General features: G+C 44.0%; 1 protein-coding gene across 2 annotated transcripts in view; it reads left to right on the top strand.

Annotated features, from left to right (window-relative positions):
• Positions 1-27,262, top strand: part of LOC118220327 (thyroid hormone receptor alpha) — a 133,131-nt gene extending 105,869 nt beyond the window's left edge. The window contains exons 4-10 of one of the 2 annotated variants that reach the window (XM_035404169.1): positions 1,165-1,226; positions 6,489-6,610; positions 7,546-7,693; positions 10,476-10,681; positions 19,680-19,826; positions 21,211-21,469; positions 22,369-27,262. In XM_035404169.1, the coding sequence (XP_035260060.1) occupies positions 1,165-1,226; positions 6,489-6,610; positions 7,546-7,693; positions 10,476-10,681; positions 19,680-19,826; positions 21,211-21,469; positions 22,369-22,619 (1,195 nt within the window). In that variant the 3' untranslated portion in view covers positions 22,620-27,262. The remainder of the gene's footprint in view (positions 1-1,164; positions 1,227-6,488; positions 6,611-7,545; positions 7,694-10,475; positions 10,682-19,679; positions 19,827-21,210; positions 21,470-22,368) is intronic. The other variant, XM_035404170.1, reaches the window with a different exon arrangement.
• Positions 27,263-27,483: the final 221 nt, after the last annotated feature.

Raw genomic sequence — 27,483 nt, 5'->3', positions numbered from 1 at the left:
CTGAAGCTCCATCAGACATATATCTAGAGTAAAAAAATGAACAATAAAGGCAGCAAGGTGATTTCAGAAAAAGTACTAATTACTCAAATTTGTTTGACCTTTTAATTTTTTTTTTCATTAGCTACCAGTTGCCTCCAGGCTTCACAGGGTTGGTGCAGTCTCTGACTGATGTTCAGCTGCAGTGAAACTGACTAGAGCCACACATTCTGAGAGCCTTCAAAAATCAGACCCAAGTTAACAAAACTCACGTGTTTTAGACCGGAGGCTTAAAAACAGCCACTATATTTCATAAATTCCCGTACTCAGACACAGCCTCACCAGGAAGGCTACTGAATATTTTTTTTAGTAAAGGGGGGAGGGAGAGAGGGTGAATTTGTGGAGACGACTGCATGTGTGAGAGTTAAGCCGCAAACGTGCTCATTCATCAAAGCCTCTCGTTCCTCGCGGTGTCCTGCAAGCGAAGATATCAGCACGCTCAGAACTTAAAGGGGCATCCGCCGAACGCCCTGCTGGGGAGCCGGATGAGAAGCTTGTTTCTCGGCTGCCGTTCCTGACGGTTTTCCCCAGCGCGCCGCGTCTGGGCCATTTTTTCTCCCTGACATTTATAGAGGCTTTTGTTGGATCTGAAGCCCCTCGTTTCATGAGGCGAGCTTCTCTCGATTTTGAGGGTGTATGGCTGGCAACTCTAAGCTCGTTTCTCGGACACACTGTTACATAAGGCGCACTTCCGCCTGGCTCAGAAGACCACTCCATCAGCCAGTTCCTTTTGGCGACAGGGCTCGTAGACGCCTGGGTCCACGGTACCAGCTGTGTTAGAATCAATATCCCCACCAACCTTTTGTTATGTTTTCCCATCCCTCTTGTACATAAAAAGTTTTTGTAGCGTTGGAACCAGTTGATGTAATTCTGTTGGGAAGCATTTAGAGCCAACTGTCTTACTTTTAAAAAATGTTTTACTTGCTGGTTTTACTTGCTGAAATTCTTGCAAGAGGAGAAAGACGTTTTGCCACCTTTGGGGCATTACAGTGTATATAATGCCCCGCACACATGTGGGTGGGTCTGTGTGCAAGTCACTGTATGTGTTTACATGTTGCATTTCAGTCTTGGGCTAATTCTCTCTCTCTCTCTCTCTCTCTCTCTCTCTCCCTCCCTCCCTCTCTACAGGTGGCTCGATGGCCCGAAGAGGAAGAGAAAGAACAGCCAATGTTCGGTGAAGAGCATGTCTGGTAAGGAGCTGAGAGTTGTGAGGGGCGTCACATCTATGTTACTCCACCTGGGGTCCACATGTATGCCTTCAAGACAGTAACAAGGCTGCCCCCATAGCACAGGGAGGATGGGGGGGGGTGGGGGGTGGAGCATTCTTCCATTAGAACAATGTACTATAGCAGTGTGACTTAGGCTGGATTCACACCAGATCAGGCAATGCGGCACCCGCAGGGTTGTGCGGTAGTGTGGGCGTGTCACTACATGGCCCATTTGTGTGACGTCATGTTGCGAACTTTAAGTTACATCCACTCCTGTCCGCTAAAAAAAAATGGACACAAACGCAAACCGAAGGAAGCTTCTTGCTATCGATATTTTGCAGCATAGACTGCCAGCCAGACGCAGACATCGAAGCTGGGTACACGAAATAAACCAAGCGAGGACACAGCTGGGTATCATCGTTTGGTCCATGAACTCCATAGTGCTAGGTACAATAAACTAACATGCAAGAACTGCTGAATAGCTAATCTTTTATACAGCTTAATTCCGACGTTCGGAATTGATATTTAGCTATTAATTATTGTTTCGGTACTTGTCCCATTACCCGGTACTGTCAAATCACAATGACGATTATAAAATTAAATCTTAGGAAATGAATCGCGTCAGTAATTCATCTGACAGTTGCTCGGTAAACAGCAGACTGCTACATGGTAATTTAAACAACTTACGTGATTGGCCACTGCAGTGTGACGTTGGGTTGCGTTCCGGCAAAAGTTGAATCTGGTTCAACTTTCTTGCCGCAGGCCGCTGCGTTTTTTTTTCGGCAACCCGTGCGGTCCCAACTGCCGCAGCCTAAACGCGCTACCCCCATTCAAATGGGAAGACTTCCATTTTTGCCGCATTGCCTGATCTGGTGTGAATCTGGCCTTAGCTTTGATCTCATTCACTCTGAAAGCATCCTGGCCTCTCAGTAGCCAGACCAGCTATTCTACATCCCTGTACTTTGTCTCACCCAAAAGACTTGGGCAGACGCACCCTCAGCCCTAATCCCTCAGCCTCTGTTTAAGTGCCGACGTTGACCAGGGCCGAGCACTCCCATGTCAGTTTCCCGAAATGGCGGGGTCACCCGTATGTCTTTACGACGGCTCATGGGATGGGAGGCATGGAGGCCACGGCGCTTGATTTATCACCGCCACGTTTGTTCGGGATATTTATCACACGAACGGGAAAAAAAAAGCTTTTTTGGGGGTGGCTTTCAACCTTCAAATGAAAATCCCGGCTCTCTTTCTTCTCGGGGGTGGAATTTGCGGAATGAGCGGCCGCTTGAAGCGTGAGGATTTGTGGAAGGGGGATCGAAAGAATCTGAGGGACACTGAGTCCGCTTGGAAGCCGTAAAACATATGGGTTCATCATCTGCTAAGCGCAGCTTGGACAGATGTGGAAGCACACCGGCTGCCAAGGCCCGTTTGGGGCCGATTAGCCCTGAAGTTGCGCGGGAAAGGTTTCGTCTTTTGGGGGGGCATGTGGTGTTTTTTTATGATTCGCCGAGCCTAGCATTCTTGTGATGAACAGTATTTTAAACATTAACTCCTTGGTGATTTTTATGTTTCTTTCACTACCCTCAGGTTTTTCCAGATTAAACAGGTTCACTCAATTGATAACCTCTCTTGCAACCCATCATTGGACTTTCCCTATCTGGAAATACCAAGTTTATGCCTTGTTATGATATGGATTAGTTGGTAGGCCCTATTTTAGGAGGAAAAAAATATTTTTCTCTTACTAAAAAATGTATTCACTTGAGTATATCTCCAAAACCAAGTGTCAGCTCATATCATCTTACATTGCAAGAACAGCTTGTTTCATTGTTGGTCAGTTAGATGATTTGCGAGACACAAGTCTCCACTGCATAACAAAAAAATAAAACGATCCTACATTCAGAAATAAAAGTTATTCAACAGAGATTAAAGAGAGCATTTTATGATGCCAGTTGGCGGTGTTTTTATCAGGCAGCTTGATGGCTCATTTGGATAAAGCACTACGCTGTGCTGCGTGATAAGCCCCATGGTCGGATCCAGACTGTGCCTGTGCCGACTCTGGCCAGTTGCTCCATAAGGCACATTTGCTTTACCCAGGGTACGGGATGGTTCAGTTTATTATGGGTCCCCTTTTCATTGTCGATCAAGCGTCAGTGGACTGCATGCTAAAGCCACATATGGAAGGTTTCCACTTTGTGCAAGTTTAGCTGCCTTGTGAGAAGCCACTTGTTTCAGAGGAGAACCATGGTTGTGTACTCTCCTGAATCAGCATGGGGTTCACACATGAACAGAGCTGCAGTTGCAGATAATTGGACTGGAATAGGATATGTGGATATGCATACTTTGGGCTCCAAATTTCAATGAAAAAAAAAACTGTATTTTAATAATGACTGTATTATTAAATCCTTTGTAGGCTGACAAGTCTTGAGAGAAGCAATTTTTGAATTGGACTTTTTTTTGGCTTGTTGTAGAAATGTTGAAGCTGAATAGTTCAGACTCGTCTACACAGCTTTGGGGTTCACTGGGTCTGCTAACATTACAGGTTTGTGGTAAAAGGAAATTACACAAACAAACAGCTCCTTTCCCTCCCCAAACCTGTAATGTTAGTAGACCCAGTGAACCCAAAAGCTGTATAGAGACGGAGGCTGAAGTTCTTTGTCTGGGGATGGAATGCTTTCCTGCGGCACAGCCGGGAGGGAGCACGTAGCACACAGGCTCGGAAAGGAAAAGCCCATCAGTGAAACCATCAACACGGGAACTTGGACTAGGCGGAGACGGCCAGCATGTTGACGGAGCTTCGCGTATTGGCCCAGCCTCAAACTTATGCCCAAAACCTTAAAATTTTCCTCGGCGCTGGATAATATGCAATTTCCTGTGTCTTCAAGCCGCTTTGGCTAAGTTAAACATACTTACAAGCGACTGGAGAAAGCACAGGCTGTTCTGTACCTCCTTGCTGGCTAAATGTAGGAAAGACTTGAATTTGTACTTGAATTTCCCCAAATAGAATAGTCCTGCAGCGCTTTCAGACACTTAGCTCTGATTTGATTCGTACAGGATTTGATCTCCTTTGAGTGGCAGTTCCACAATGCTTTTTTGAGGCTCCTGAACGAGGTCTGTGGCAGGTGACCTGAGCCAACGTGAACCGCAAAAGCAGTCTCTTTTTCCCATGAGGGTTAATGAGGTATACAAGGCAGCGTACATGCACGCAGGACATGTGGGAGTTTACAGTCTTGCTCAACTAATTTAGTTTGACACAAGGTGAGCCCTGCTCTCTTTGTGAGGACACTCACCCTCATTTCCCCCCTAGAAATGTACACAAAATCCCCTTGATATTACATCTAATCCTATAGTATATTCTCGTCTCCCGAGGGAGGTGCTTGCATGGGCTGGGAAGGTTTCTTTTATGAATGTCTAAAGCCACTTGTAATTAGCTTACTGAGGCTGCTTCAAAGCCATTTTGAATATGTGTGTGTGTGTTTGTGCGTGCGTCTCTGTGTCTCTGAGTGTTTGCAGCATGTGGCTTTATGTGGGCGTGTGCAAGTCTGTGTCTGTATGTATGGATACACATGTATATGTGTATATGTGCGTGTCTTGTGTTGATGCTTGCGTGCTTGTTGCATATGTGTGCTCATGCATATATGTCTGTGTTTGTAAATGTACATACATGTGTATACATGTGTGTATGTGTATGTGTAACATATGTGTATCTAATGTGTGTGTATGTGTATGCCAGATTTGCTCTCTTGAATCCTTGACAAATCCTGCATTGATGTGCCTGGGAATGGAGATTTACCGTCAGCATTTGTCTGCCCCCCACCCCCCCATTCTCATGGGTTCTTTTGGGCAAAAGAGAAGCCCTCCCCCCCCCCCTTAATCTTCTTTCTGTGCTGAACAGCTCTGAGGGCCGGTTTAAAGATTTTCTTGCATTGGTCCTTACCTGCAAAGGGAGCCTGTCATGATATGCATAGTCTATGCCCGTATTACAGTCCTGGCCATAGTGAGCCTATCACCATGATGATTGGCATCATTTGGATTTGCAGCAGGGTGACTTTTTCTGTCACAGTCCTGTGTGTAGCGAAGCACTTGCTCTGCCAGCTTCGTCACGCGGCTGTAGCAAGGCACTGCATAGGTGTCTGTACGTGTCACTTAGTTTACACCTCAGTGCTTTATGGTGGCTGCCATATGTAAGAGCCATATGCTAAAAGAACATATGTTAAGAAGTGATTAAAGCAGTACTGCTACTGGCATCATGTTACACATAGAACTTGAGCATCTTTCATAAAATGGCGATCTTGACAAAACAGAGCAGTCCCGGAAATAACCACATTCTTCATGTAACAATCACTCAGTAAGAATTATGTTAAATGAAAGCACAATGATTGTGATGTGATTTTGGTCAGATGGTCAGGTTTTTAAAAATGTTTTAATGCGTTATGTACACTCACCGGCCACTTCATTAGGTGACAGGAGTGGCACCCGGTGAGGTCTTCTGCTGCTGTAGCCCATCTGCTTCAAGGTTTGACGTGGTGTGTGATCAGAGATGCTCTTCTGCATACCTCGGTTGTAACGAGTGGTTATTTGAGTTACTGTTGCCTTTCTATCAGCTCACACCAGTCTGGCCATTCTCCTCTGATCTCTGCCATCAACAAGGCATTTTCGCCCAGAGAACTGCCGCTCACTGGATATTTTCTCTTTTTCGGACCATTCTCTGTAAACCCTAGAGATGGTTGTGCGTGAAAATCCCAGTAGATCAGCAGTTTCTGAAATACTCAAACCAGCCCATCTGGCACCAACAACAACCATGTTTATATTTGTGTGTGTATTTTTGCATGTGTGCATATGTGGTAGTGTGTGTGCGTGTGTGCGTTTGTGTGTGTGTATGTTCATGCACAAATGTGGTTGGGTTACTGTGTATAGCAGTGCCACTGTATACATGATTTTGTGTGTGTGTGTGTGTGTGTGTGTGTATGGGACACTATGTACAACAGTGGCAGTGTGTACATGATTGTGTGTGTGTGTGAGAACACATGTGTGTGTGAGTGTGTGTGTGTATGGGACACTATGTACAATAGTGGCAGTGTGTACATGATTGTGTGTGTGTGTGAGTGTGTGTGGGGGGGTCGCTGTGTAAGCCAGTTACTTAGCAGGGTTGGTGCTGTGCTCCCTGTACTCCTGCTCTGTTACTGTTACACTTCTCTGAAAACCCTACCCCCCCCCCACTCATCCTTGGATGGTTCTGTCCACCCCTAGTTCTGAGCCTCTCTGTTCCAGGGTACATCCCCAGCTACCTGGAGAAGGATGAGCCCTGCGTCGTGTGCGGAGACAAGGCCACCGGCTATCACTACCGCTGCATCACCTGCGAGGGATGCAAGGTGAGCAGCCGTGCACAGACAGAGCCCCTGGGGTAGAGGCTGAGGCTGCCCGCTCTATTTTTACCAGCGCTCAAGCTGCACGCTTCCCAGAGAGACACACCTCCTCATAACGGCCTTATCTTAACTCAGAGGCAGGTGACTCCAGTCAAGCCCACCCACACAGTAAAATGCCCAGTGTTAATTAAACTCTTAACAGATAACGTTTGGTCCCACTCTGGAATGCAGGACCAAATGTTATCTGTTAGGAGTTGAATTAACACCGTTAGAGTTGAATTAAAATGGGACTGCACGTAGATTTCTACAGACAACACGGCATGATGATTGCCTTCACGTTTGTGTGGGACCGGTCTGCGTTCGTCTTGGACAAGTCCAAGTGACAACCCCCCAATGACCCCCCCCCCCCACACACACACACACACAACAGGCACCACCCACCCCCCCCCCGCCCCCCACACACACACTCACGTGACTGTCAGCCTGAGACGCTTGGGATCTTCCAGCTCTTCTTCCATTTCCTTGCCTTTCTTTTCTTTTCTTTTTCAGTGTAATTGAGGTCAGTTCACTCACCGTGTGACAAAGGTTCTCCCATGTTTCTGAAGCGCGTCTTTAAGTAACAAGAACAAACCAGTGACAGTCATAATTCATATTGTAGTGAACTGTACTCATATTGGCACCAGTTTTACTATCACCCTGTTCTCTCTCTGTATCTCTCTCTCTCCGACTCAATAAATACATTACATAATTTAAGAAAACTAGGAAGTGAAGCACCACAATTGGCAATAAACAAGAGGAAACTATATTCTATATCATATCACTTGTTAATAGGCAAGAATTTGATGTGGTTTCTCACTTGGAAGTTGCAATAAGCAATAAACATGAGTAAACAACATTGTTATATTTTGATTACAAGTTTTCCTCAACCTTTTCTGTCTCAGGGGTTCTTCCGACGCACCATCCAGAAGAACCTGCACCCGTCCTATTCCTGCAAGTACGATGGGTGCTGCATCATCGACAAGATTACCCGCAACCAGTGCCAACTGTGCCGCTTTAAAAAGTGCATCTCCGTGGGCATGGCCATGGACCGTGAGTGTCAACCCGCCTGCCTGGCGCTCAGATACATACGCCAAAGCGTAAAGTCAAAGAGAGTCAGAGGGAATAGGCCTGAACTCTTTTAGGAAATATAGCTTGCAATTACAGCCACATTGTGAATTTCTGGGGAATAATTATTGTCACTTTGTGAGTTTGTATGGATAATCATTGTCACTTTCTGAATGTGTTATAACATATATAGCATAATTATTGTCGTTTTCTGAATTTGTGTGGATAATTATTATCACTGGATATGGATAAGCACCAAAATATGTTGTAAGGAATAATGTTTTACAGTACATTGCTACACAACAGTAGCAATGGTGTGTGTACTTGGTCATATATGATGCATATCATAGTCCATTCATTTTCTATAAATTATGTATAGTATGTATATATCATATATTTATGGCATAGTACCAGAACACTTTGAAAAAAAACATTTAACTCACTTTTCTGATGCTTGCAACCACTTACTTGCAGCACAGTGCAGACACATGCAGATATAACACACAGCCTGATGCATCTGTGAATGTTGCTGCACAAATGCTGGCCTGTACGCACTTGCACGCATCACACACATGGTCTGCCTTATGGCTGGGTCACCCTGTGCTTGCCCTCTGAAGCAGGTCAGACAAGAAACAGCTGGGAGCCCTGTATAACATCTGGAGACGAACCATGGCCCACCTGAGCCACAGCTCTCTCTCTCTCTATCTCTCTCTCTCTCTCTCTCTCTCTCTCTCTCTCTCTCTCTCTCTCTCTCTCTCTCTCTCTCTCTCCCTCTCCCTCTCACTCACTCCCTCTCTGCTGCTGCTCCTCTTTATTTCGCTCTCTAATTAGAATTAAATTCTTTGTAATGTTTCACTGTCGTCCAATGGTCTGCCACAGTGTTTTCTTATTTTAGGGCCAAATAGCAAGCCAGTTTGCTCAGATTTTTTGTCTCATTTTTGTAACTGTGAAGAAAACTCAATTCAAGTTTTTATTTTTTTTATTTGGTCAGCTCTGATTGCTTCTGTTGGGTTGGTGCTGTCACCACAAATTTCATCCCCTTTACAAATTTCATCTCCCCTATTCACTTCCGGGGTTACGTTGTGCTGTTACATTTCGCCGATTGGTCAGATCTATCTGTCCGAAGTAAAAATAAGCTTTATGTTCTCTTCCTAGTTGGCCAGCTAGCTAGCGATCGCTCACTGTCGTTAGCAACCAGCAGAGAACGCTTGGAAACCACGCATGCAAGGTAGCGTCAAGTTGACGCTAACTTACGCATTAAGGGAACGTAACCGGAAACGTAACCCCGGAAGTGAATAGGGGGATGAAATTTGTAGGGGGGATAAAATTTGTCGTGACAGTGCCCTCCTGAGGCTGCATGATATTAGCAGGGTTTAGTGAACTGAGCCACGGGAATGAGGCGACTTTTCTGGGTACAGATCTTGGCAGCTCAAGGCCTTTTTACATGTCTCCAGAGTTAATTTTTGATAAACTACTGAGTTAATAAGTGATGTATTCTCCCCAACATTCTTTGTTATTTGCATCTGAACATGCAGGATATACGGCAGTATTTCTGTTGGGTGTTTGTCAGAAATGTCTTTTTTCATTACCAGGCTGCACACTTTATTTCCATACAGTGCAATTGATTCAATTACCAATTTTTGTATTTTGAGCCTGAATTGACATATCTATTTTAATTCACCTTATAACACGGCATGCTGTGCATGCTTTTATTTAATTTCATTCACAGACAGGTTGAAGCTCCCTGTTGACCTGATCTTTAGTCTAGATTCTGCTGCAGCCTGTTTTCTGGGTGTGAAAAATGTCATTTCTTTGTCAAGCAAAGTGAGGCCAGGGGCTGCCAATTGTTTCAATTTTGTGGTGAGTAATGTGGATGTTGAGTGCAGTTGGGTTTAGGCAGCAGTCATTTCTTACCTCATGTCTCGCAATGAAGCATTTGGTTAGTTTTTATTAATTTTTTTATTAATAAGTACTTGAGTAAAGAAGTAAAGAAGAGTACTTGAGTAAAGAAGTACTTGAGTCACTTAGTCAATCTTGAGCACAGAATTAATAACAATACTCATGCTACTCGTAATTAAAATTTGGTGTCGTAAACCTTCTCTCTCCACAACCATAACATTTGCTGTGGCGTGCTATAAGGTGAAAGACGGGCAACCAGATTGATTCCAGGTATAAAAGATAAGTGTTATGAGGAAAGGCTTGAGATGCTTGGACTTTTCAAGCTTAGTAAAAGTAGACTTAGGGGAGATTTGATTGAGGCTTTTAAATGTATTAAAGGGATTAACAAAGTGAACTACAGGAAATTATTCAAGTTGAGTTCGGTTAGCAGAACGAGGGGGCATAAATGGAAACTGGCAAAGGGTAAATTTCACACAGACATTAGGAAATATTTTTTCACACAGAGAGTGGTCAATGTGGGGAATAGCTTGCCTGGACATGTAGTGGAGGCAGAAACACTGGGGGTATTCAAGGCCCGGCTTGATACAGTGTTAGATACTATCTAGGTTTTAGGTAAACTAAGCATGAAGTACAGTTTAGTGGTAGGAATAGACAAGCAGTGTTGGGCTGAATGGCCTGTTCTCGTCTTACGTTATGTTATGTTATGTTATGTTATTTACTCTTTCTTCCTCTCTGTCCATCTCATCTATTTTTCTTCTCTCTCTCCTTATCTTTGCTTTTCTGTCACTTGCATCTCCCTCTTGCTTCCTGCTTCTCTTTCTCTCTCCTTCTGTAATTATACTTCCGTCTCTCTCTCCCTCGCCTTCAGTGGTGCTGGATGACTCGAAGCGGGTGGCCAAGCGGCGCCTGATCGAGGAGAACCGCGAGCGCCGGAAGAAGGAGGAGATGGTGAAGACCCTGCAGAACCGGCCGGAGCCCAGCAGTTCGGAGTGGGAGCTGATCCGCATGGTGACGGAGGCGCACCGCCACACCAACGCCCAGGGCTCCCACTGGAAACAGAAGCGCAAGTTCCTGGTGAGGGATATCGCTCCGTCTGTCCGCCACACGTCTGGCTGCCTTCTACATGCCTGTCGTTTGTCTGCTACATGCCTGTGTGTCTGTCTTCTACATGCCTGTCTGTTTGTCTGCTACATGCCTGTCTGTCTGTCTTCTACACACCTGTCTGTTTGTCTTCTACATGCCTGTCTGTTTGTCTTCTACATGCCTGTCTGTCTGTCTTCTACATGCCTGTCTGTTTATCTTCTACATGCCTGTCTGTTTGTCTGCTACATGCCTGTCTGTCTGTCTTCTACACACCTGTCTGTTTGTCTTCTACATGCCTGTCTGTCTGTCTTCTACATGCCTGTCTGTTTGTCTGCTACATGCCTGTCTGTTTGTCTGCTACATGCCTGTCTGTGTGTCTTCTACATGCCTGTCCGTTTGTCTTCTACATGCCTGTCTGTCTGTCTTCTACATGCCTGTCCGTTTGTCTTCTACACACCTGTCTGTCTGTCTGTCTTCTACATGCCTGTCTGTCTGTCATCTGGTCCGGAGTGGGACCAAATGTTATCTGTTAGAGCTGAATTAACACTGGACATTTGACTGTGTGTCTGTCCTGCACATTCCTGTCTTGGGTCAATGTTGGCAGCAGTACTGCTGGTGCAGTGGAGTTGCACAAATGAGTTTATTTTTCCAGTGATTTCAATAAAACAGATGTGTGAAAGAAAGCCATTTCTGAGCATGCAACTAAAAATAGAACACCCTTCTTTTTTTGTGCTGTAATTTCATGTACTAGAAATGAGTGGTACAAGCACTTTTTAACCAGTGCCTCCTCTTTCATCTAACTGCAGCTGAAGTGTTTTCCAATTTCCGAATCAGGGTGCAATGGTGGGGCCAGTATTAATTCACAATGAGCAGAACAATAGAACTGCTGATGCAGAACCCGGTAAAAACAATGTACACTTCAGTGAAGCAGCAACTTAATTGTTGACGGATTTTGTGTTGTGGTTTGTGGTAGAAGCTAGAGACGAGAGTATTTGTTGTCTGACCTTTGGGTGCAGATTTACTGATGATAGCACTAATTAGCATCATGGATGCAGTAAATTGTATACCTGTATGTTTTCCATTTGGTGGGGACTTGGGTATCCAGTTACATAAATGAACACAGCCGCAACGAGTTCATTTCAATAGCACATCACAGATCTCGAGGAAACAACAATTTAACATGGAATTTAATTCCGAAGAGATCTTTGAATTAGAGGTCTTTGCACAGAATTCAGCCTTCACTGTCCATGATCGTCACTGAAAAACAGTTGCATCAATTGGGGAGCTGACAGAAAAAATAAAGAATGTTCAAACAATGGTTTTATTTATTTATTTTATGCTATTAACAATGGTTTTATTTTTGGTTAAAGCTGTGTGCAGCAACGTTTCCTATAATTTTGCTCAATAAAGGCTTTGTGAGACAAACTGGGTCCCCAAGGAGGGTGGTAACATAGGATAGCAAATCTACTTCAAAAAACAACTGTGAAACTGATCAGATGCAACTCTACTGCTTGGTTCTAACTACAGCAACCTAATTGGGCATCAAATCCAGCTGTCTTCCCACCCCCTCCATTTTATTTCTGAATGTGTGTGCCCTTCAAAACAGCTTAACATGGCTAGTCCAAATGTGAAGTCATGACGAATATTGAGACATATTGAGTAGACAGTACGGATGGATGAGAAGAGAGGTTGAATTAATATTGTACCTATCTTTATTTGATGAGGAGAGTTTAAAGAAGAGGAGAAATTAAGAACAAAATCTTCTGCTTTTTTAAGCTTGTGCTCTTAATTATTCTTAGCTTTTTACCTCACTAGCTTGTTTCATAGATGCAGTTACAATATCTAAATTAAAGTTATTTGTCAGTCTCACTCATTGAAGTTTTGTCCTTTGTAGATTTTGGAAGTATTTCCATCCCAGGTGAATATTTGCAAAAATATGTGTGTGAGTGGTGACTCTCCACTTTAACAACATCATAATTCTACATGAATATTTGATATGACAGTCATAAAGGTTTACAGATAGGTGCAAATATTATTGTCATGTTTGTTCTGGCACCAAATTGCTATTTACTTTTTAAATAGTTAATGTATAAGAATCGAAGCCCTACTGTGTCTTCACCCTACACTGAAAAGTTTAGATGTATCAAATTTAAGGTTTATCAAAGGTTTATATACACTATTAACCTACTGTTAGGTGAAAGTCCATTGTCAACTTGTCTGTCAACTTTGTGACACATTGATAGAGCAGTAACCCCAACATGTAGGTGAACAGGAACACGCTTCTTTTGTCATCAAATAATGTGCAACATAAAAAGGCCCCAAAGGCATTCAGTTGTCAGTTTGTTACGGTTTAGGAACTTTGGGATATTAAAATAGTAAATTTTGTGCTTCTGCAAGGTTATCAATGTGATATTTCAAGCATCGAGGAAGCACACTATAGTGGCCAAGAAGTGGAAAGCACAACTGCATTACACAAAAAAAGAACAAATTAGGAACAAATTTCAAAACAGATGAAAACTCAACTGTATTTTCTAAAACAAATGAACAAACCAGAAATCACAATGACATTTCAAAAAACAAATAGGCAAAACCATAAGCAAAAAGACATTTCATAAAACGCAACAGCAAAACAGAAACCAGAAAAGGGCGCTGCAAGCATTGTCATTGCTAATTGGATGTCTACGATGTCACTCTGGGATAAAATTTGTCTGTCTTACTCGTCAACTATGTAACATCTTGAGTCCACCTATATGTTTCATCTTTTCTGCTAGATTTCTTTGGTCTGTCTGTTCAGGTCCTTCCTTTATACCAGTGCTTGGGTATGGAGGAATAAATGTGCCAAAATTAAATAAATAATTAAATAACTAAATGTGGAATTAAATAAATAAATAAATAAATAAATACTTAATTTTATTTTAAAATAATTAAATAATTACCACCTCATGGCTATTTAATTATTTAATTATTGTTGAAAAAGGGAGTTCAGAAATAAAAACGCCATTCGGAAGTACGTCATTCGGAAAAGTGCCATTATGAAATGAAAAAAGCCATTCGGAAATACAACATGAAATAATTAAATAGCCATGAGTTGGGAATTATTTAATTATTTTGAAATAAAATAAAGTATTTATTTAATGATTTATTTATTTGTTTGTTTATTTATTTATTTTTTTATTTAATTCCACATTTATTTATTTAATTATTTATTTAATTTTGGCACATTTAGTCCAACATACTTGGGTCACATGTCTTCTCCATTCCATGAAATAGATCCTTTGTTTTTCTAGTCAGTGTGGATTCTGAAAAAAACTTAATTCTGTCTCTTTTAGATAATCAACAGGTAATGATAATGTTACATTAATACTTCCATAGCTGTGGAAGAGCCCTGGTTGCTGAGTTAAATCCTGTACCTAGAAGCCAGGAGGTGTACTTGTTTGTGACCTGTCACCTGGGTGTTCCAGTAGAGGATAATGAGATGCACACACCAGAGGCATCACCTGTTGACAGGGGAAGCCAGCAAGAGGCATGTCCCTAGGAAGTATGTGTTTCCTAATGAGATGTTTCCTAGCAACAGGTGAAATATGCACAAGAAGAAGGTGGGGCTTGCTTTCCTATAGGGCAGGGGTCAAGGTTGAATTTTCAGACAAAGGCTGAACGGCATTGTGGGTACTGGGCTAAACAGAAGAGGATGGAAACAGTCCCTGGCCCACTAATTTCACCCAGGAGAGTTCTCAGCCAAACGACAGTTATTTCTACGGGTGCATCTGCATGCAAAGTGTTTAATTAGCTGACAGAATGTTCACCTGTGGGCAGGATAAAGACCTGTTACCATGTCACATAGCCTCTGGTAGTACACAGGTAGTGAACAAAACATCCCTGAAACATCAGATAAGTACTCCAACAGTGAATGGTTCTGGTTGTTCCATAATGGTGTTGGCCACTTTTCCTGGTGTATTTATATCCCAGGCAAACTTGATGGCAGTCAAGACTCAGGGTGCAGACCTTAATGCTTGATTCGCTCAAGTCAGATTTCTTTTGACTCACCGTTCATATTCATTTTCAAAAAGCAACCCAACAGCACTGCCAGTACAGAATTATGATGACATTAATGCCCATGAATGCCCTCTGTACAATCATGATTGAGGGTATACCCCACCCAACTGGTGTGCTAAATGTGTTTTGTGGACTAAAACAATCAAATTTCTCATGCAAGTCAATTTACATCCACAAATAGATCCACAGCACAAATCGTAAGTGAAAATATGTGACTCCATTGGAATTGCGAATAGGAGTTGTTTTAACTGTAGTTTCAAAATAGCCTTAGAGCAAGGGCGCAAAACTCCTAACTCCTGGAGGTTCGGTCTGGGTGCTGGTTTTTATTCCAACCAATAACCTTCATTTTAGTTTTCTGACAGCTTTATAATCTACACTGATTCACTCCTGTACTGCAGCACAGATAACATGTGGCTGTAGTTGATGTTTATACAAATGCCAAATCATCATATGATTGAGCTAATTAAATAATTAAGAGCAGAAGTTAGCTCAAAATCCTGAAATGGATTATCCAGTGTTACACACCCCTGTCTAAGAGGCAATGAGAGTTCATCTCACCCATTTTTTTCCTGCACAAAAGTGTCTTTCAATATATTAATACCCCTGTCCTCGGGACACAAGGTTGTCTATATAACATGGCCTGCCTGTCCAAATCAAGCACATGCTGGATATTTGGGAATGTTCTGGAATGATGCCTGTGACAGTATTTGTCAGTATAACTAAACATTAGCGAAACATTGTTGTTTTCATCTTAAGAAATTGCAGACATCTACTCAGGTCATGCACGCTGTACTGGCCAAACATAGTGCTTAAACACCCTACTAAAGACATATTAGGATTTTTAGTTTTGCTGTGGTCTTCTGTATACAATCAAAGAAATCTTCTCCTCAGTCCTCAACCCCACCCACTCACCTCCGTTGAGGGTAAGAACCACCCTTGAGCATAGCAAACGTAGCTAGCTGGATATATAGAGGTAACATTACTTAAATGTCCATCAGAAAACATGCCACCTCTGTTGCTTTTCATTCCCTAGGTCAGGGGTGCCCAGTCCTATTCCTGGAGATCTACAGTCCTGTAGGTTTTCACTCCAAACCAAACAAAGCGCACCTCATTCAACAGCTAGAGATCTCGTTGAGCTGATAATTGGTAGAATCAGGTTTGCCAAATTAGGGTTGAAATGAAAACCTACAGGATGGTAGATCTTCAGGAGCAGGATTGGATACCCCTGCCCTAGGTGAATGTCAGCTGTTGCCATCAAGGAAAAGGTTGACACTGGTTTTTTAATGTGCCCTGTTGGTTTGTTGTTTGAAGTATCCAGGTACAACGCTTCACTGAAACCTGATACCACCCCACAGGCTATGTAACCAGACCTACCCCCTCCCCACACAGAAAAGAGCGTCACACCCAAAAACATCCCAAACGTTTCCTAGAAGTAATACTGGCAGTGAAGCATGGATTCAGCAAATATGCACAAAGACGGAGATTGCCAGTGCATAGATCTGTCTGAGCATGGTTGTTATTTTGTTATATTTTCTAGGTAGAAATCCTGCATACTATGCCTTTAAGTGTCTATACACTGTAACTGGGGAACTAAAAATTATAATGTTAATTAGAAGCCTGATTTCCCCGAGTGTGCCCTAGGATATATTGGCAGTCTGTCCAGGTGGTAGTCCTGTCTCACCCAATGCACGCTGGGATAGGCTGCAGCACCCACTGCGACCCTGCCTAGGATAAGTTGGTATATGGGTGGATGGATGATTTTCCTGAAAAATTCTTATTTTAGGAGTCGAAATATCTTGTGAATTAAAATTACATGGAGCATGTAATGCCATTACTAGTATACTTTCCTCAATACTAAATAATGCATGCATAGTTCGGATTCACAGTCTTATTGCTCTTACTCGTGAGTTTCGAGTCCAATTCAGGTGATCACTTAAATTTTAAATTTTGTTTGAGATTCTTCTCGTCCTTGTCACTGATAGCTGAGGTATGAAGCGAGTTTTGTTTGAGTACTCATTTACAGTTAACTGCACTAACCAGGTTTGCTAACAGTGATGTTTCTGGCCAGGGCTAGTATGCATTTATTATTTTTTTTTTTTTCAATAAACCCTCATTGGAAAAATAATCTTTCATTACAGGCAGGCATTTAGCAGACGCCTTTATCCAGAGCGACTTACACAACATTTTACATAGCATTTTACATTGTATCCATTTACACAGCAGGATACATACTGAAGCAATGCAGGTTAAGTACCTTGCTCAAGGGTACAACGACAGTGCCCTACCCAGGAATAGAACCTATGACCTTTTGGTTTTGGTTTTTTATTGAAAAAATGTTTAGGTGCTTGAAATCAAATACTGTGCATTTGAGATTGCCTTTTATATAATACATGCAAAAGTATTTGATTTTGTTATCATGCTGATACCTTTGAAATGTTATCTACTTGTGAATGTATTTTCAATTGCAGTCTTAAATTCATCTGTGAGTGGAAGTGAGGATGGTGAGAGGGGACTGGGTATGTGGTCCTGGGGGAATCGTGCTGTACACATGGTTTTGGCGCACAGACCACAAGGAATTCCACGGTTGCAGGAGTAAAATTCACTTTGTAGACAAACCTTGAAAAGCATTAGCATTGTGCATAGGTGCTTGTACATTCTTTTTTAAATTTCATTTCTAAGATCACTGGGTTTAGTCTGGATTCTTCGGACTAAAACCAGTGATCTTAGAAATGAAATTTGCACACAACAAACATGCTCTTATCAAGAATTGAAACACCATAAAGTGCTGTCTCACCTTGAACTCTTCTCATGAACATAAACTTGAAATGCATGCAGACACATGCTCCCATACCTTTTTCTGTAACTATTCTCTCTCTCTCTCTCTCTCTCTCTTTCTCTCTCTCTCTCTCCCCCTCTCTCTCTTTCTGTCTGTCTGTTACATATGCACACACACACATGTACACACAAACACACACACACATACACCCTGATACAAATTCTCTTTCACCTTTCTCACTCTCACTCATCTATCACATATCACAAGGGCACATGGATACAAATGTGCAAACACAGACATGGTGAAACAGGTGAAACAATGAGAACTGTTGCAGCTGCAGTGGTAACAATGAGAAACTGTCCAGAGATTCCTTCTTTCCCACATATGTGCTGTAAACCTGCTAGTTTAAATGTTACTGACCATTATGAGTGTTATCTAAGCATAAAAATCCTAAACTAAGAATTGTGGTCGGGGTATTTCAGCCAGTATAGAAACAGGGATATCATAAATTGCTGCATTGCACTTTACAGTCCAGGACTACTGCAAAAAGAACCATAAATATTTCAGCAAAAGTAGATAACCTGGCACTGTGAGATAGACTAAAACAATACTGATAGGCCTTAATGCCCAGATAAGTCTCTGTGTGGTCTTGTTGACAATTTTAAAAATGGGAAGTTTCTTTAAAGGGGGGTGGGTAGTTCCAGATATGCTGTTTACTGCATGGGGAAATCAGAAGTTAGCTGTAGCATCTGTGTTTGTAACTCCTCCACCCTGTGCCCATAGCATGCTGTGCTTCTCAAGTTGGGCGGTCAGAGCTGCGAGCCCAATGTTATGAGGGAGGACGCCAGATGCACCAGATGTGATTGCAGTCTGTTTAAGCCCAAGAGCAGTTTAGCGGAGGATGAGCTGAAGAGGACAAGAGGGGGGAGGGGGGATAGCCTGAACAGCAGTGCACTCACACAGAAACTGCCATATGCATATTGTAGGGCCAGGTGAACGCTCACTCAAAATAGCAGAACTGCGTATGAATTTTCAAAATGTTTATCCAATCAGAGGACACGAACCTGGGTCACTCACTTGGGCATTTCAATCTCAGGAAAAGAGTGTTTGAGTTAGTGTCTTCCTTCATCGGGTAGGCTTTGAAGGAATGTCCATATTGGTTCCTCTGATCCCAGACTGGCCTGATGCCCTGCTCTGCCTCACTCTGGTCCGTAAAATGGACCCAGCTTTTCTCACGACCTCCCTGTTTCCTTTTAATTTGGCGCTGCTTTCGGCCATGCTGGGGAAAAAGGCAATTCAGCTCAACTGGCACAACTGAGTTTTTGAATGAGGAAAGTAGGTGTAATCAGCGCAGGCTTTTAGCAGTAATATCTCTCCCTCTTCTAATCAAATTATCTCAAATTGCCGTGATTGTAGAGCTACTTTAGTACTGAGGCGCTGAAGTTTTTTTTTTTTTTTTTACTTCAACCTGCGATGGTTATGTGATACAGTCATTTCCCTCAGCCATTATTTGCTTAGCAGAAGGAAAAAATGTCTCATTTATGCAAAATGGCGACTATTTTTAAAAACCAGATCTCCACTCACGCAAGGGAGCTCCTCACAGTCACAGACGTGGCCCTTTCACCTGTGACTCTCACTGTGCAGTTGCTGTCTTGTGTTTTATAATGATTATCTGCTAGCCACATGGAAGTTTCAGTAGACCTACACATATAAGTGTGCCTATGTTTTTGGCTGGACCGCAACAGCGGGGCCAGCCCTACAAACGCGAATGTCTGTGACTGAGTGAGTGACTGAGTGAGTGAGTGATGAAGTTACACCATTGGTCGGCTGGATCACATGTGTTAGGTCCAGCCATATACTAGGTTTTAACCTGGTCTTGTTCTTTCTCTCTCTCCCAGTGAGCAAAAGTCAGAATCTAGGTCTCTAGAAGGGTGGAAATGTAGGTAGAGATGTTTTGACATGAATGGACGCGGTTAACCTCAGTAAAGCTCAGGATATAGCCTGGCTCCATCCTAGTCGGCTATAAAACTAACTTTTCAACCAAATGTAGATGGGTTTTCACCTGAATGCCTGAAGGGCATTTCATTGACTTTACACAAACTTTTCACCACAAAAAATGTTCACTGGGCTCTCTCGCTTTTTCTTTCTTTCTCTCTGTAGCCAGAGGACATTGGGCAGTCCCCAGTGGCGCCCACATCAGATGGGGACAAGGTGGACCTGGAAGCCTTCAGCGAGTTCACCAAGATCATCACCCCAGCCATCACCCGCGTCGTCGACTTTGCCAAAAAACTGCCCATGTTCTCCGAGGTGTGCCTGCATTCACCTTTGCTCTCGCTTATGCGATATTTGCCTGGTCCCTGATCTGTGATTTTTCCCTGTGTTCGAGCCACAGGCCCAATTACAACAGACCCATCATATTGTAGATCAGAATTGGAAACATTCTACTCATAAGTACAGTGCTCTCTTGTGCTTAGCCACTTCACAATTCTGATTGAAGTTATGAAGAACTGTTGATCAAATTGAGGACTGACTGCTCTGGCCAAATATGCAGTGCTCTTCGTCCTTAGAGCTCACCCAGAATATAAATTCTATTCTATTGCTATTTAAGGCACTGGAGACCTTTTACCTCAGAATTGTAACAGTAAAACCTTAGTATGGGATTTTGGGAATTAAAGTGGAAGGCTGATCAGCCACAAGAGTGTGGACATTAAGCAGGCAAACAGGATAAACCAATCACATTTGCTATATTAATCATCAATGCAATAACAGGTTAACCAGCTGTAGAGCTGTCTCATAGATGTCTGCATGTGCACGGGAACCTTAGCCCATAAAGTACATTTTTTCCTCTTTACATTATAACATGATCTGAACATAATCCAGATTTGTGGTGCATATCCTGAGGATTAGCGATACAGAAGGGAAAAAAATGAAAGATTGCTCATTTTGTTTGTATGACTTGTGTGCCTGTGGTGTTTTCTGGGCACCCTGCCTTCTGAATTTCTTTCTATAAGTTTGTTCTCCCTACATCTAAAAACAGTCCAAAGAACAGCTCTGGTGCTTTTCTGTTGCACTTGTTGTCTCAGTGGTGCAATTGTAATTTGAAATACCTTGTGAGGACAAAAATAGGGCCCCTCTTTCTTCTCATGTCCACTTTTTGGGTCCTCTCGTTTTTTCCTTCTGAACTTGTGCCTGCGTTTCTCTCTGCTAATCTCTATGCATGTGTGATGTGTTCTCTGCTCTAATGGTCATATTTGTGTATTTGTGCTCGCTGTTGTGTTTGAATGTCAATTCTGCATCACTGTGCCAGTGAACTTGCTGGAGTGTGTGGTTATTTATGCTCATCTTTATTCCAGCTGTGTCCTTAAGTATCTGTAAGCCAAATGGGCTAATGAGGGTGCTGTGACTGGGTGCTATTATCATCATAATTGCTTTTCGTAATTTTTGTCACCATAATTATTGTGCTTATTTTGCATGAGAGTGCTTGGCAATTTTGAATAGAACTGGTCATGTGAATAGGAACCAGGGTTAGATATATAACGAGAGACAGTTTAGCAAACCACTGCCTCGAGGGGCCACTGGACATGTGTGTGTGCGCGTTTGTGCGTGTGTGTGCGTGTGTGAGAGAGAGAACAAGAGAAAGAGAGAGAGAGAGCAAGTGTAAGTGCACTCACTGGTGCACTACCCCCAATAGCTGCCTTGTGAAGACCAGATCATCCTCCTGAAAGGCTGTTGCATGGAGATCATGTCCCTGCGGGCGGCCGTGCGCTACGACCCCGACAGCGAGACGCTCACCCTGAGCGGTGAGATGGCCGTCAAGCGCGAGCAGCTGAAGAACGGTGGCCTTGGGGTGGTGTCCGACGCCATCTTTGACCTGGGCAAGAGCCTGGCGCAGTTCAACCTAGACGACACAGAGGTAGCGCTGCTACAGGCCGTGCTCCTCATGAGCTCAGGTGAGTGGGCGTGGCCTTCGAGGAGGGCGTGGCCCATCTGGGAAGGTGAGGTGCTGATTCTACAGATCCACCTGATACTCAGCAGAGGCCCATTTTGTAGGCCAGTACCGATGCCCGAATTTATGCAAGCAGGAAGGCCTATGGGCCGATATTTACTGATTAAGGGCCTGATTTACTATCCTTTTTACCTTTACCTTTTAGTAAATAAGATGACCAATGATTGGGCGTGGTATTTGTTTTGCACTAATCACTGGTTGTGTTCTTGGTTTTGTGTGTGCTAAAAAGTGTAGCATTTGCTAAACGTCATAGTAATTCAAATATTTCTAAATATAAATCCTTTTTTGGCTGGACTGCAACAGCGGGGCCAGCCCTACAAACGTGAATGTCTGTGACTGAGTGAGTGATGAAGTTATACCATTGGTCGGCCGAGTTATGAAGTCACACCATTGGTTGGCCGGTCCAGCCATATACTAGGTTTTGACCTGGTCTTGTTTAATATCACCCTTCTTAACTTTGGAGGTCCCTGGATCAGAAACCGTTGAAAACCCCTTCCCTAGTCAAAGAAGGTTGAAAATACCTAAACTGAATGTAGAACATGAGAAAGTATGCCAGATATTGTCCACTGTAGGAGGAGAGAAGAATGATTCATAGTGGAGTTGTGTTCATGTGACACCTGTGAAGTACTGCAGTATACAGCACTGCCAAGACATAATATTCAGTGTACACAAATGTATTAATTAGTAGATTTATCTTGGCATGAGGTGTGGTCAATGATCTCTCTCATTCTATGAACAATCAGTTTTTTAAGTGATATCACTTGCTATTGTCTCTGTCAGTGTAGTTTTTGCTATCGATTACACGGCTGCTGCTCATCGTTTCCCGTTCTCTTTCCGCCTCAGATCGCTCCGGCCTCACGTGTGTGGAGAAGATCGAGAAGTGCCAGGAGACATACCTGCTGGCGTTCGAACACTACATCAACTACCGCAAGCACAACATTCCTCACTTCTGGCCCAAGCTGCTGATGAAGGTGACAGACCTGCGCATGATCGGGGCGTGCCACGCCAGCCGGTTCCTGCACATGAAGGTGGAGTGCCCCACCGAACTCTTCCCCCCGCTCTTCCTGGAGGTCTTCGAAGACCAGGAGGTGTGAAGCAGACCGAGGGGGGGGGGGGGGGGGGGGGGCAGGAGCAAAGCAGAGGACTCGCCCCCCCCGAACGTCGGACGTCAAATACACCACCAGCAGCAGTTTTCACGAAAAAAGAGTTTTTCTTCTTTTTTTCCCTGCTCCCCTGTCTTTTGAATCAGCCGGACGGCCCTTCTGTCTCAGAGTTTGAACTTGGCGCGGACGCGAGAGAGCGCGCCCCTTTCCGACCTGCGGACGAAACATGCTCACACGGGTTTGCTTGAACGCCTGCCCCGGTTTGGCTCTTTTCTCACAACAATCTTCGCTTTGTCCCCGCATGTGTCCTCACTGCCGTGAGATGGCGGTATTTGTAGCTTTGCACCTGTTTCCCAGGTGGTGCCGGCACGTTCCAAACTGGCCGCCTTCCAGTTTTAAATCTCAGTGTTAATGTATGACATTAATGCTGTGAAACAGAGGTCCCCACAAAAACACACGTGCTTGCACACAAGCCTTTGTTGTATCAGACTCTGTTGTCTGGACAGTAACCGAAAGCACTTAACTACAAAAGTTTCTGGACTCAGGAGATGGTGTAGCAAGGCTTGCTAATTTAGATAATTTTCTCCATTAAAATTAGGCTATCTCGGTTTTGCAGCAAGTCTGTGACTATGTTTGAAAGAAGAGCTCTATAAAGCATTCAGGACAGTTTTTAATTAGGTCACCCGCAGCCCCATTTGGCTATGGGAACAGCTGTACCCTAGTCCTCTGACTGGGCCAGCTGTTGATGATTTGCCCACTACGTTGTGTGAGCGGGACCACATCATTGGCCCGGACGTTTTTCCACCCCCCTCCCCCCTCCCCATCACACTCTCGCTGTGCAGAGCTGCCTCATCATTGCCTGCACTGCAACCGCCAGCAACGGCGCCCCTCCAGAATGACAATTGAGCCCTTCCTCTCACGGGAAAGTCACTGCTGCGAAAGGGAATGGGTAGTGGCAGGGTGAGAGCTCAGAGAGAGGGACTCGGCAAAAAGAGAGGAAGAGAGAGAGAAACCCGAGAGCCTGAGACAGCGGGTCGGTAGCGACATGCGCTTTCTGGAGTGCCTTTGCACAGCAGTCTGCCAGCGCTTAGTTCCCTGTGTACCCCTACCCCCCCCCCCCCCCCCCCCCACCCACCTCTCGACCTCCTCCGACAAGCATCGGAACAGCACTGAGAACACCATCTCACGCGGGGAGGGCCTTTGGCCCACAACCTACAAAGCACCTACCTTCAGCCGTTACACTGTGTTCTTGTCTCTTGGTTTTTGTTCTCAACAGGGTGGAGGGGGCCGTGTCGTCCACGTTTACAGTGCATTCCACACCTCCCCACCCCCCTACACACTCAGACACCTCAGAACGTCGAATACCGTGCTTACTTTTTGTGCGGCGCGGCGTCAGAGCACGTAGCCTCAAGGGGAGGGAGTCGTCCAGGGCTCCCCCCCCACCAAATGGTCAGTTCAGTTCAGACCCTCCTACTCAGCAAAGACCCTGCTTCGGAGCAGACGAGACTCCGGGGAGACAGGGGAGGTGGGGCGTGCGTCCCAGCCCCCTATCCTTAACCCCTCCGCTCTGATTCGGCGAGGGCTGTCGCAGTGGCCGTCATTTACCTCGGTGTGGGCGCCTCAGGCTGTGGTTGTTGGGGACTGCCCCTGTACTGACAGGCTCTACCTCACCTCTGGTCACAGGGCAGCTGTCCACAGCCCACCACCCACACACACTCACTCGTACAGTATAGACACTCAGTGCAGTTCACACAGACTCCCGGTCCGTCACGCAGTCCGGTCGTAATACCACTGAAGACAGGAGGGCCCACCGTTCACTGTTGTGATCTTGTGTTTTTGTCTTTTTTTATCAGAACTGTTTTTTGGGTTTTTTTGGGGGGGAAGGAAGGGCATGACTAGATGGGGCCGGACAATAACTTTGTTTGGGCTTGGATTTTTGTTTTAATGTGGGACCAAGTGTCACATTGGAATCCCCTTCTGCCAAGACAGAAGAAAAGGAATAAAAAAGTGAATGCACGTCTGCAGACTGTGAGAACAGTGAGACGAGATACTGAGACCTGGAGGTGGCCAGGCCTTGCCCAGCGGGGTTTAAGCACTGTTTTTGAGGAAAAAACGTAAAAGACAACCTCATTTTGAATGCCAAGCAGTCATTGGTTGAAAGAAGCGATTGGAGGGATGCATTTTCAGCGAATGGGAAAGCGGGCGGGGAATTAGCCTAGGAGATGCTGCGGGGGTGAGGGCATCGCGCCGTCCGCAAAAGGCCAAGCTACACTGCCATGTGAACCATCTGAAGATAGTTAGCTCTTGTAATGCAAATGAGAAATTGACAAATATACACTTACTGTTATACCTTCTGATTGGAGAACCCCCCCGGTCCGAGCTGTCTCCCCTCCCACTGCGTAAGGCCTCCCAGGATGCCCCAGTCTGCTGTTTAAAGCCCCACCCCTCCCCCAGGAGTAAACTTCCACATGTCCAGTCATCCATGCCATTGGCATTTTTTGCACTAAAGCAGCAGACCCTCCCCATTCTTACCCAGTCCCATGGCATGCACTCACTCTAAAGACTCCTGATCTGCTCTGTCAAACAGAGTCTGCCCAGGAGTGATAAAGTCCAACTGTCACATTGTCAGTATTAAAGAAAGGAGCATATGACAGTGATAGTCCTTTAGTTGAAGGAAAATGGTGGACCTGGCTGGGGGGATCGCGTAAGGGGGACTCGTACCCCTCCGCAAGCTCTGTCCTCTACGCCCCTTTTCCTTTCAGCACTGTGTATCAACCCTGCTGCGTTTCCCCCCAGGCCCCCAACCCACCACCTCCCTTTTTGGGGTGACACCGAATGGCGGCTGGCCGTTCCCTTGTGAGACAAGGCCGGACGTCTGAGAGCCACTGAATGAATGTGAACAGGATGCAGAGGCAGCAGCGGGAGTTGGGGGGCGGGGGGCGAGGCAGATAAGCCACTCCCCCTGCCTACGACATAAGAAGAGGGAGACAAAGGGAAAGGACATGGACCCATGAGGCATGTTTTGCTAACTTGGGCGAGCGAGATAGGAAGACAGGAGCGGAGAGCAAGATGAGAAGAACCGTGAATGAATCTGCCTTTTTTTTATTGGAGCAAACGCACGCTGGTGAGCAAAGTGAACACGGCAGACCAGCACAGCAGAGGCTCACTCTCTCAAACGTGAACACATGGAGACATTGAGTGGCACCTCCTTGCTCCCGCCCCCTTTTTCTCTGCTCGGCAGCCATTCTTTCTGGAATATAAATATGCCGCCATCCCCCTCGACTCCGTAGTCTTTCTCTAGAGGGAAATAAAGTTTCGACTCTAATTGAGGAAAAAAAGAATTGGCATTCCACTGATGCGGGTACGGAATAACACCTTCCTATGGAGAATGAAACAACGACCATATAAACAAAGGAAAAACAAAATTTTAAAACACAACAAAGCAAAAGTTATCACATTGGCTTTGTCCTGCCTTCTTGTGAGCGGACTGGGTGTTTGTGTGTGACACTAGGGGTTACAATGCTGCTTTACCTTCTAAGTCAAATCTTATTTTATTTGAAAAAAAAATATTATAAAGAAAGAATTAAACACCTTAAAACATCATTTAAAAAAAGATGACTTTAAAGACTCCAGAACAAAATTGAGCTTGGAGAGCTGTTTTTATTTTTATTTTTTTTTCATTTTATCTCAATGTGGTTTTTTTCCGTTGACGCTTAACTGCTCTGTGTTAAAAAAGAAACAAAAGAAAACAAAAAAAACCAGCCGTAGTCACTTTTTGACCATGCGTGCAGTGTAATCTAGACAGGAATTTCACTTCTTCACCTCACCTCTAGTTTGTATTGATAAGCCAACTGCTCTGTTGTTTGTGTGTCTGTCCTATCGTCCGTCCCTTATATCAGGAGGAATTTGCAACAAACAGGAATATTTTCTCTTTTTTCCATTTTGTTAATTTTTTTTTTTTTAAAGACTGCAAAAAACAAACAATAATGCAACGGAAACTGAAAATACAAAAAAAAATAAAATAAACCTGACTGAGACACAAATCCGCTCATACCTCACACAACAGAAAACTCAAATGGACTTTGGAAGAGTGGTGAAATGCAGGCACGTGTGTGTGTGCGTACAAGCATGTATAGAAATATACATTGAGGTATACATGCACATACTCACGTATGCATTTAAGGCGATAACATAATAATCCTCTAAGCTTTGGGGTTGATAAATTGCAGTGCTTTCATCATCTTGGAGGATTGCGTACATACGCTGACAAACGGTGTCATGACTGAGAAGCAGATTCACTCAAGTTTATTGTAATGACTTTGGTTTCATCAAGATGTCAGGGCTTCAGTGAAATCAAAGAGTGTGCCTCAAAGCTTAAGGAGATTATTTCTGTGATGGCCAGGTGCTTCATGGTATTGAATGTAGCTGACAGTACTGGGCTGGAGACAAGCTCGGCTCCCACAGCCTCACTTGGGGTCACCAGCAGAGTGCAGTGGACAGTGGTTGAAAACCAACGTTACACATGACAAACTGAGAATATTGCCCCCTACAAGGTGCAATACTTTGTTCTTGTTTTTACTTCTTTGTGTTATTCTGTTTGATTTTTTTTTTTTTTCATTTTGTTTTATTTTGGCCATAACCAAGGACAAAAAAGACAAAAAAATGTAAGAAAAATAAGTGCGCATGTGTGCATACCTATATATGTATGTATGTACATATGTACATATGTGTGTGTGTATATATATATATATATACATACACACACGCATGCACACACGCACACACACACACACACACAAACATACACACACAGACATACACATGAAAACACTCACATACTCATGGTTGAAGCTAG

Source organism: Anguilla anguilla, chromosome 2, assembly GCF_013347855.1.
Source record: "Anguilla anguilla isolate fAngAng1 chromosome 2, fAngAng1.pri, whole genome shotgun sequence".
In the NCBI taxonomy this organism is placed as follows: domain Eukaryota; kingdom Metazoa; phylum Chordata; class Actinopteri; order Anguilliformes; family Anguillidae; genus Anguilla; species Anguilla anguilla.
The sequence above is the reverse complement of the archived record's forward strand: the minus strand, read 5'-3'. Positions and strand labels throughout refer to the sequence as shown.